This window comes from Papaver somniferum, chromosome 4 (assembly GCF_003573695.1).
Source record: "Papaver somniferum cultivar HN1 chromosome 4, ASM357369v1, whole genome shotgun sequence".
NCBI classification, from domain to species: domain Eukaryota; kingdom Viridiplantae; phylum Streptophyta; class Magnoliopsida; order Ranunculales; family Papaveraceae; genus Papaver; species Papaver somniferum.
This window is the reverse complement of record NC_039361.1, coordinates 30,887,210-30,898,558: the sequence shown is the minus strand read 5'-3', so window position 1 is coordinate 30,898,558 and position 11,349 is coordinate 30,887,210. Positions and strand designations below refer to the sequence as shown.

The window sequence follows — 11,349 nt, the reverse complement described above, 5'->3', positions numbered from 1 at the left end:
TTATGAGCATTGGATTTATGCAGGCTTTTGTTGTTTACACAACAATGTAGGAGCAGAATTTTTTGGTACCGTTGAATACCGCGAATATGGTACATTTGAATCATCCATTCGGATGTTTGCAGGCACCTCTTTGATTTACTGTTTTTGAAAGAGGAGCTAGGTGGTTTGTTACCTTTGTTGTTTTGATGATATTTGGCGGAGAATAAAGGTATTTACCTTTTGAAATCATCGAGTTGAAGAAGTGCAAGACTGTGGTGGAAAAACAGATTGGTCATGTGGATATGTTACGATTTTTGAGGCGAAAACTTGGATGCAAAGAACAAGGTATCATTCTGGCACTTCATAATTGTAAGGTACAGTACTACATGTGAAGAATATAGTTAAGCGAAAAAATCGCAAACTATTTGAAGAATGCGGTACTGAATTGAATTGAATTGAATTGTTTTTTGTCATGAGAAAAAGCATTGGAAAACAGGAAAGAAGTTTCAAGTTCAGACGTGAATGTTGGAACATGAAGATCTAATGTTGATGAAGAATATGTGGAGGATTCTCGAGTGTTTGAATGTTTGTGTATCATGTGCATCCTCTAAGGAATGATTTCTGACTTTTAGGAGTTGGAGTTTGAAGTTGAAAATGTTAAACATTCATTTGAAGTACTTAGGTGCAACTCGGGAAGTTTGAAGTTGTTCGGTGTGTACCGAAGTTTGAATAAGAATCTGAAATCATTAGATCAAATTTAACTCCATGGGGTTTAAAGTTGTTTAAACGGTGGAGTATTGAAGAAGTTTTCCAATGCGGTTGCAGCGATGAAAGGATTGAAGAACGGAAATCTGTATTGTTGAATAAGGAAGTAGAAGCGTTAGATAGTGCGCAATCTAATACATTTGAAGACTAAATCATGCAGTTAAGGCATGATTTGAAGAACGCAGAATCATGCAGTTTAGGATTTTGCGAACATTGTCTGAAGGTGGAGAAAGAATCAAGCTTGGAGTTGAAGTAGAAAATTCTAGCTTTTTGAAGATATGAAAATATCATGAATATCACCACATGTGGAATATTGGAATGTGTTCACACAGATGTTTGGGAACTTACAAAGACTGCATCTTTGTAAGGTATGAATTATTTCATCTTTTGAAGAGAACTTCGTCGGTATGGGGGGTACACCATACAGTTGGATGTGATGAAATATTGAACTCCGCGTGTAAAAACGAAGTGTTGGAATTTGAAGAAGTAGGATGGAGGAAGAGCTCAAATTTGACAAGTGAAGTGGTGAGTTGAAGTCAAAGACTATATCCTACAATTTGAAGCAAATGTGCAAAGAATTGAATCTTGCAAGTTTGAAGAATATGTGCATGTGAAAATCTATGAAGTTGAAGACGCGTCAAGAATTCATAGATAATTGGATTTGCTGAGAAATTAGCAAAGTAGCAAAATAAGTGGTGGAATTCGGGTAAGGTCTTCCTGGACCTAATCATGTCTTTTGAATTTGAAACACCATTTGGGTGTTGGTGTCGGTGGACACATTTGAACCTTAGACAAGCATTTTAGATATTGTACTAGTGCAACAACGTCTTCGGATGAATGAAAAATTGAAGCCCATTTGTGGGAGTGCAGCATCTTTAAGATGATTGAAGTATGAAAGCATCATTAGATGATTGGAGAATTGAAGCCCTATGAGGGATTGAAACATCTTCGGATGGGTGGCACCTACGGGTGAGTGAAGTATTGAAATCCTTTTATGGAAGTGAAACTTCTTCGGATGGTTGGCACCTATGGGTGATTGAAGTCCTTTAGTGGAATTGAAGCATCTACGGATGATTGGCACCTCTGGGTGATTGAAGGCAGTAGAATACAAAGGCGTGAAAGGTGAATGTCGAGATTTCATGCCAAGGTGGAGAAATCGGAGAATAGTGAAGTTGAAATTGTCCTAGAAATCTTGCCAAGGTGGAAAATTGTTGGATATTGGCTAGATTTTAGGAAACATCAGTGTGATTTCTTAAATCGGTTTTGACTGATTTTTAGAATTATGTTTAGACTTCTATCTAAACAAGGGTTTCCTATCTTAGCTAGTTTAGGTTTCCTAGATTAGAGTAAAGCTTGGTTTCCTAATCGAAGTATTATAAGCCTATAAATAAAGGCATAACCTTTAGGTTATAGGCATTTACATGATCTACATCAATATTGTCTAAACCCTTAGGTTGTAGACATCTCCTCACAAAAAAAAGAAGTAATCTCTTCATTAGAGAGATGTAGATCCTCTCATAGCTCTAGGGCTGAGAGAGTTGAAGGTGAGTTGAGAATGTGAAGAAGAAGAAGGGGTGTTGAGTGTCATGTGCATTGTGTATTCTCTAATATATGAAGTGAATTTCTGTCCGTGGACGTAGGCACATTGCCGAACCACGTAATTCTCTGTGTCTTGTGTGTTCTATGTGCATTAGCTTCCGTTGATTGTGTAGTTTTTCGTTTCTGATGCCAGATCCTGTGAAGTCTTGAGGAACGATATGAACCTCTCGGCACAACACTTTTGACCTTAAACAAACAAAATATTGATATTACAAGACAAATTCAAAGTGTATGTAATGTATTATGAGTTTCAGAGAGACAGTGAATGAAGAATCTTTTCTTGTTCACTATCTCCCACTAAGAAGATAAAAAAGAGAAAGAGAACCCTTTCCTTTACACCACATCATATGCCCAAATTCAGTTCACATTCAATCAAAAGTTCGTTCAATTTCTTGACGAATAACATGAATTCAGCTAAAAAATTTAAGACATAAAAAACAATATAACTGAGGACAGGATTGAATGAAGATCCCTCTTTTTGATCATACCTTTGAATCCATTGGCAAATTCGCATATTGTTGTCACTTAGCTGTAACCTTAGATCTCTTCTTTGCTTCACTATAACAAACAACACCCATAATTGTAACACCAAATCCTGTCATTCCCATAATTGTAACCGGATTCTTAAAAATCAAAACCGACACAACAGCAGCTACCGCAGCTTTAGCATTACCCAGAACCTGCAGCGTCAATGCACTTGTATGCTTCGTGACTAAGAAATTAGTCAAATTCACCAAATAAGCCACTGTAGCATTCCCCAATAACAAGAACACAATAAATGAATCCTCTTTGGCTTTCTGAATCGTCAACCCTAATACATTCCCTTCAATGTAAAGTGTAAACGGCAACAAAATCATCGCAGCCATTGGTGCCATATACAATAACAAATTCATGGAATGAAGCTTCTCGGCCTCAGACGTCAACAATATCCCTTGCACAACAGATTTCAAACCTCTCCCAGCCACAGAACCAATACAAACTAGAAACCCAAACAAATGAAACAATGGTTCGCTATTACTAGCTAACACAATCCCTAACACAACAGGCAACAATGCACAGTAGACAGACCCAGTTTCTTTTTTACAAGTAATCAGAAATGCGAAAATTGCAGTAAAAAATGGTGTAGTAGCTCCAATTGCTTGATTAAATGAAACAGGCAAATACCTCAGTGATGTATTACCACAAACAACAGAGAAGCAGAAAATCCCACTCAAACCAAAGATCTTAAAGAATTGTCTTCTAGAAGTAATATGTTGTAATGGGACTAGCTCTAACCAATGTATAGCAATTAAACTGTAGATTGCACATGATATCATATGTAACATAGTTAAGAATATTGGATACCTAAATCCATAGATACTTAACAAGTACTTGTTTAATAAGAGAACACCAATGTTTGATAAGTACCATGAACTTATGAATAAACCTGTTGTGATTGTTGGTGACAATGAATTCCCAGCACCACCTCCATATCTTGATTCACCTGTTGGTGTTGATGGGATTTCAATTACTTGTTCTGTTTCCAATCTTGGGTTACTCCCTCTTCTTGTTGTCCATGTTTGAGCTTCAACCATCACTACTGGTTTCTGAGGGGTAAAATTGGAAAAGAATGGGGCTAATTTCTCTCCCTCTGGAAGAAGTCTCTGAAGAGAATAGAAGAGAGAGATTGGATCTGAGGAGAAGGGGTGATGAAGTGGTAGCAGAGAAGAGGAGGAGCTGGAGATTTGAGATGTTAAAAATGAGAATTTAGTACGGAAGGAAAGAGATTTTATTGGACGGTGGAGATTTAGATTTGAAGCAATGTGATGAGTATGGCCGTTGATTATATACGGAAGATGATGAAATAAAGAATATTTTTTATTTTTTATTTATAATAAGATTCCTGTTTTTATTTTTAGTAAAATAATTGTGTCGGTATTGGTTCAGATTTCAGATTAGTTCGTCAAATCAGATTTTAAAGAATATAAAAATGAGAAAAGAAATTATTTTTAGTCAAAATTGGTCAGTGTGGAATTAACGCGTTGACTTACTTTGACCGGTTTAATTAAAAAAAATTAAAGAAACCTTTGGCTTATACTTTGGGTGTTTGTCCAGTAAGATTTCGTGATGATTTTTTACTTTCGAACTGGTAAAAGGTATTAGCTAGACTATAGCCATTGGATTTGTCGCGTATTATATACTACCTCCATCCCATTATTAAGCGTAGGTCACTCCCTTAATAGTGAGACGGCTGCTAAATTAGTGAAGATCTTAAAATGTTACAGATCAACAATTTGTAAGTGTTAACAAAGTGCAACCAGTTTGGTAAACTTAATCCGTTGTAGCACAAATTGTGCAAAATTACTGCATTTATAGCTTTAAATGGACCGTAAAAACAGATGAACCATTTTTTTACTGTTGTTGTGCAAGTGAAGTGACTGCCTGTAGGAGAATATATTTAGGGTAGGTTTAGTGGGAGGAGACATGAGAACGTGAGACTTGGGTGGCATTGTTTTTGTTAGAATTGTCGGTTCATAAATTTCTTGGCTACTTCCGTATACAACTTGCATAAATTATCTAGTTTCTCCTATGAAGTCATTTACTACGTACACATTTTGATTCCATGGTCCCCAAACATTCCTCTTTTGCTAATGCCCCGGTACTACGTTCTAGTCTTCTAGACCATAGAGTTTCTGTAAATCAACTTCTAAGTACCCTTCATGCAACAGGACTTATTCTAAAGAGAGTTTATCTATTGATGGTGACGGCCAACACATACTGCTGTCCGATGCATGCATTTGGTTGATCTCGCTGCGTAGATCTCGAAGGTGCAAAACACATACTCTTGTTTTAGGAGTTGCAATTACCACAACTGCCTCTTCCTGACGAGATGGCAAGGTACCTAGACCTTGAAAGTGGAATCGGACACCTGAGGTTAAAACTAACTAATTTACTCAGCTTCATTAAAAATGTTGCTGTCCAGAAACAAAAAGGAATCTACCATTTTAGCTGGAAACAGACTGGAGCTTTTCCAAAAGAGTGTAAAACAGATATAGATATCATATTATCATACTGAGTGGCCCCTGTGCATACAATTAGGTCTCTCTTTATTATTATAGAACATCGAGTGGGACTTTCTTTCTTCTTCTTTCTATCCTTAAGAAGGGGGTCTAGTTGTGCTATTTATGAAGTCTTTCAAAATTCCCATGATTTATCCGATAGACTAAAAACAGTCTTAAAGGACACCAGAGATGCGACCCTGAAATCTTAAAGTTGGTGATAAATCCTAAAATTTGGCAACTTATGTGTGAGTTTTTTGTTCGGGGGGTTTATTGGCATTGGTGTTATCGAAAGAACCAATTAAAAGTTATGGATCAAAACAGTTAGGTTCATAAATGAATGCAGATAGAATTGTGGATAAACCTCATGGGATGACATTGGTTCTTGACCTCTGCCAAGATGGTGATAGTGAGTGGTTCAATGTCTTCTTAGGCTGGGCCAACTTGAAATGCAAAAACACGAAAGATGATAAAAAAAAGGAAGAAATTTAAGTGAATGCACTGTTGATTTATGCCAAAGATAAGAAAAAAACAGCGGTGTCGATTGGAGCTGTATTGAGTTATAATGGAAGGGTAAAAAAAATTCTTAGTATTATTCATCCTCCAGCAATTCTTTGTGGACATGCATGCATGAAGTGCTGCAGTATTTGAAGTTATATCTACTGAAAGGAACTTTCCCAGCCAAAGAAACCTTACAACACGAACAACTGAGGCCATCTGATGTCCCAGTGCTGGGCCCTGAAACAGTTGGTGGTGCTGCAGTTTTGTTGGTATCCTGAGCAAGTGCAGCAGCTGCCGCCATTCTCTTCTCTGCTGCAAGTGCTCTTTTTTCTCTTTCCCTTTTCAGTTCCTCCTGATAAAAAGTAGTTAACGAACATTTCGGTTAGAAATGGTAAGTGAGAAATTAAAAAAGGGTCTGAGGAGCAAAGTAGATGGGGCCTGAGAATACGGCCAATTTAAACTGACCTCTTTAGAAAGGGGTGGTGTCCTAGAAGATTGCACCTGCTGTTTAGGTACAGATCTCGAACTCTGACCCTGTGACATAGTTGGAGCACTTTTTGCACGGGCAGCTGCCTCAGCCTGCACATTTGCGGATACAAGGTCATAACTACAGGAATATATAGTCTTTTGGAAGTTCATAAGTAAATGATATAACTGAGAAGATGGAATCCATAAGCATAGCTGATGTGATATGAACTCTTGACAACCAACGCACAAAGCAGGGTTTCCAGAGGCGAGTTCGAGTTTCATATGATACCATGAGATGACAACCAACACAGCTGTCTCGGTAAATAAACTAAGAAGCAAGAAAAATACAGAGAGGACAAACAAAATCTCTCATTTACTTTTTCTCGCAATTGATAAACCTGTGAATTTCACTGAAGGCTACAGAAGTTCTCATCATTAAATGTAGGTTAGATTTTTTATCATGAGGTAACTATGCTAATGTTTAGATAAATAAACTAAAAAAACACAGATGACTAGATTTTTTATCCATGTTCTCATTTTCTATCCATGAGATGAAAATCAATATATCAAAAAAGAACAGCATAGAGAGGACAAACAAAATCTCTAATTTTCTTTTTCTCGCAATTGACATCTATAAAAATTGCCAAACCCCGAGAATATGACTGAAGGGAATAAAAAAGCTCTCAAAATCAAATGTAGGTTAGATTTTTTTTATCATGAGTAGGTTAGATTTTTTATCATGAGATAACCATGGTAAAGTTAGAGGACATCAAGATAAATTCGGAAAATGTATGCACCTGAGCCTTCTTTTCTTTTGCTTTCTTCAACTTCTTCAATTCTTTAGCTTTTTCTTTCCTCTTGGCATCTTTTTCCGCCTACAAAGTTAAAAAACAGCATCATCATAATTACCACTGAAACTTGTTAAGGGATTATAAGATAAAATCCTACTACATGATAAGGTCAGTATTGAAAATAGCAGATGAATTGGAACTCTAAAAGGACAAATACAAGAGATCGCTTAAAGACTAGATTTGCAGAGAAAAAGATCCTAAATAGTGAACTATGCAAAAACAATTCAAGTTCTCCCACTTGGAGCCAACTATCATGCTACAACAAAAAAGGAAGAATAAATATCGAGTACATGTATGAAAGACTCATAGCCAAGTTTTTAACGCACCAGTAACCAACATGTAGGTAAGCTCACATGAAGATTAACAAGTGCCCATCAATCAATAAGAATCTGACACATAAAGTACAAAACATAGATAGACCATCTGACCTGTTTAACAGATTGAGACTCCTCCATCTCTTTTGTTAGTGGACTAGGCACTTTCGCAGCGTTCCAATCCCACTTGTCAAGATTTAAAGCCATGAATCGTCTAAATGTGTTTCTAGCCTCCTTCTCTGTCGCCAACATATACGGTGTTCGTCCTCTTTCATCTATAGCACAAGGATCCAGACCTAGTTCCAGAAGCTCCAGTATATGTTGCGTGTTGCCACAAAATGCTGCAACATGTAAAGGTGTTGATACACCAATAACTTTATTTTCGATGGGTCCAGACAGTTCATCAGAACTTTCATTAACTTTAAATTCTTCAACAACTTCCTTTTTCTTCATGTGAGCCACCAAATGGTCTTTCTTAGACTCGGGTTTGTTTTTCCCTGCGTCACTTGCACCCACTGGTAAATCCTCTTTTAGGGTTTGTGACGATACCTGCTCATCAACCTCATAGACCATATTTGTTAATTGATCATAGATGCGCTTAGTTTCCTTTAAGGTAGGCCTACGAACAGTGATAGGGACATGCTTAACAACATTATGTGGATCACTAAAATATGGCTTCTCCCCATTATAAAGCAGCTGACGACTGTTTGATGGAGCGTTGACAAAAATGCATGATGAAGCATCAAAATAAGGCCTCCAATCAGCAAGTAGTTCTTGAATTTCCTAATCCAATATAAGCACAAATCGTTAGAAGCATAAAAATAGAGATCACTTTTGAGAAGCTCACAGGCTTAAGTTCGTAACAGATAGCCAGACAAACATTATACAAGATCTCTATATTTGTTTCTCTAATAACAGCATTGCCATAACTAGGGATTACGTACTAGTGATGCTTTTCCTATATCCAACAGACATATCGGGTGTAGCCGTGCCACTGGTTAACATCTGATTAAATTTTTCAGAAGAAACAAAACTCAGTTCAGTCAATACCTTCTTCAGAGCAAGTTCATTATATCGACGAAGAGAAGCTCCTGCAGAATGCGCAGTTTTGCCAGCACCATCATGAGCTGACTGTTGCTTCCCAGCCTTAGCTCTCACAACATATCTATAGAACAGAAACATATTTTTTTACTCCAAAATATACAATAAGAAATTAATCAATTATGAACACATTCTGAGGCAAACCAAGATTCTATCGATGAATAAACTGTATCCATAGAGAGAACGAAATCATGTGGTAAAATATAACAATAGAAAACAAGATGAATAGAAAACCAACCTATGGAATGTTTTGTGGGCCACAACCAAATTCCCATCAAAGACACAGCCCGCAAAGTGCCCACCACTTGCAAGCAACACAATCCTCAACTGGCTTTTATCACGAGGCTCATGGCTCAATCTTTTCAACCTCTCAACAAGCTCATTCTCCTTCAAGTATGATGTATGCCCATCATTGAACTTGTGATCATTTAGCCCGTTGTCAAACAAGAGATTCTCATTTTCCTTTACAAGCAAACACTTCCAAAGAGAAACAACTTTCCCTGTCTGAAGACGGATAAAAAACTTCCTTTTAAAACTTTCTGCTAATCTCCTTTGCGCCTCATTGCTTGGGAAGGAGCTTTTCTCAGCTTCATCTTCCGAGCCAGATATACTTGACATATCATCGTAATCTCTGAATACTGAATCAGAAGCCAATTCATCAAAATCTTCCTCCTTTATTGTATCTTTTCCGGAAATGCTTAATTTTATCTACAAAAAGAGTGGGCATATTGTTAGAAGTGCACAGAACACGAAAACAGAAGGTATATCGTTATTGCCGATCTGTATATTATCGTAGTTTTCAAAGCATGATGACAGAGGTACGCTGCGATATGAATAAAACAGGAGTTGACAAAAAAAGCATGTTGAGCAGGTAACCTCACAGGATGACAGGAGAACCTACGGCTGCTTGAATCACAATTATCATGGGAATGAAAACACACACTGATTCACAGTAGTGAGCCATCATGGACGCATAAGAAGATAGTAGGAGATGGCATTCAAAAACATAAGGACGATGTGGTATGATGCAGTATACAAAGAAAAAATATGACCCTCCTTATATCATCTTAAATTAGCGTAGGTCAAAAACTAAAAAGCATTTGCATCCATGTATGCTAAAATATCCTATGCTAAGCTGTTCAATGACTACCATCGTGTTGGAGATTATAAGATTTCAAGCATTTTTTTTAACAGCATCAGGCCAGGAGTGGCAAAAAGTGAGTGTCAATATATCATTGTTAAGCAGTATATACTGTTTTCCATGGTAATCTGCAACTCATACACAGGATAGAAACATCCGGACTGCACTGAACGAAATTTACTAGCTTATCCAACAGTCAAAGAGTACTTAATGGCGCTTGATAATTCTGCACTGATTTTCAAGACAATCAGCCTCGAAATCTGCTAGGCCAGAGGTATGGATAAAATGGGGAGAAGTCGTAATTGCGAATCAACCAGACTACACTAAACAAAATTCACTTGATATTTCCGTCCTATATACTATACATAATTTGCAAATCAAAAAAGCTGGTATCCTGATGTACCTTAGCCTAATTACCTTTCTCATCTACAAAAACCCATCCTATACTTAATATATTTCCTTCTTAGAGAACAGTAATGTATCTGTGCCCAAACCCACATAATTCATCCACCAAATACCTAAAACATTCTAGTCTTTTCGCATAAACTATCCATTTTCCTAACTGCAGTAAATCTCTATCTAAAATTCATGGGATTTTCCCTAGCACCTTCAACAACTCCAATTACATCCAAGTAGTTGATGAGCTCATAGAGGATTAAAGTTTCAATATTTTCTAAGTTTTCTATCAAAATTATCCTTTCTCTACAGAATTTGCTGAGAATTCCCTTCATAAATTTCATCCTAGCTAGGCAAACTTTAAATAGAAATTCAAACTATTCCAATCAAACCCGTGAATTAGATAGAAAACAAAATTAAAAAGGAGAAGAGAGATAGAGAGAAGTAATTACATTGAAACGATGATGGTCTGATTTGAAGTGAGAACGTTGATCTTGAAGAGACTCAAACTCAGCTTTACAAGTATTACAAGACCATCTAGGTATAAAATTGTTCTTCTTAGTAACTTTATCTTCTTCTTTCTCTTGAATTAGGGTTTCTTCGTTTTCTTCTTCATTAGTAGAGATTTCAGATGGAATGGAGTGGGAATAACTTGCCGATGAAGATAAAGATGTATCTGAGAGTATGCTACATGAATCGAATATGTTGGGTGGTAGATCGAATACAGAACGACGGTCTATTTGGTGGTTATTGATATGATTTTTGGTGTTCTCGGTCGCCATGGCTGTCCAAAGAATTTTATCTAGTGTGAGGGACGGACTTGCTCGGTAGAAGGATTAAACCTAAATAAAGCTAGAAGTCATAAAACTGGAAACCAACCGGCTGCAGGATTGGAACTTTGAGGGCCGAAAAAAAAAAAAAAAAAAACTCGCGTTTTTAGGGGCCACTCAAAAGGATTTAGGGGTCATCAATTTATACCCATCCAAAGATTCTAGTTAAGGGGTACCCTATATGATATTGAAGTTACATAAATGTCCTTTTGGCAAAACCGTATAAAAACCAAATCACAAAAAATTCTACTCATTTCAACTCTTCTTCTTCCAGTTTCATATCTTCCGATTGTGGAAGAAAAAACTTTCCCTCGTTCAACCGAAACATCGTCGCGAATCGTAAAATCAAAACATCGTCGATCCGTT

At 37.0% G+C, this 11,349-nt stretch overlaps 2 protein-coding genes across 2 annotated transcripts; both read right to left on the bottom strand.

Annotated features, from left to right (window-relative positions):
* Positions 1 to 2,530: 2,530 nt before the first annotated feature.
* On the bottom strand, positions 2,531 to 4,066 carry LOC113275058 (probable sugar phosphate/phosphate translocator At1g12500). The gene has a single exon (XM_026524493.1). The coding sequence runs from the start codon at positions 3,915 to 3,917 to the stop codon at positions 2,865 to 2,867; it is 1,053 nt and encodes a 350-aa protein (XP_026380278.1). The 5' UTR covers positions 3,918 to 4,066; the 3' UTR covers positions 2,531 to 2,864.
* Positions 4,067 to 5,848: 1,782 nt separating this feature from the next.
* Positions 5,849 to 11,000, bottom strand: LOC113275057 (ankyrin repeat and zinc finger domain-containing protein 1-like). The gene is made up of 7 exons (XM_026524492.1): positions 10,606 to 11,000; positions 8,855 to 9,324; positions 8,566 to 8,680; positions 7,630 to 8,298; positions 7,148 to 7,225; positions 6,348 to 6,461; positions 5,849 to 6,234 (listed from the first exon to the last, which is right to left on the bottom strand). The coding sequence occupies exons 1-7, from the start codon at positions 10,933 to 10,935 to the stop codon at positions 5,974 to 5,976; spliced, it is 2,037 nt and encodes a 678-aa protein (XP_026380277.1). The 5' UTR covers positions 10,936 to 11,000; the 3' UTR covers positions 5,849 to 5,973.
* Positions 11,001 to 11,349: the final 349 nt, after the last annotated feature.

Excerpts from the sequence above, each read along its gene's own strand:
- LOC113275058 (XM_026524493.1), bottom strand. The coding sequence starts at position 3,917 with ATGGTTGAAGCTCAAACATGGACAACAAGAAGAGGGAGTAACCCAAGA.
- LOC113275057 (XM_026524492.1), bottom strand. The coding sequence starts at position 10,935 with ATGGCGACCGAGAACACCAAAAATCATATCAATAACCACCAAATAGAC. Across the intron at positions 9,325-10,605 it reads CAGACCATCATCGTTTCAAT|ATAAAATTAAGCATTTCCGG; the intron begins GTAATTACTTCT and ends CTCTTTTTGTAG. Across the intron at positions 6,462-7,147 it reads CAAAAGAAAAGAAGGCTCAG|GCTGAGGCAGCTGCCCGTGC; the intron begins GTGCATACATTT and ends GCAAATGTGCAG.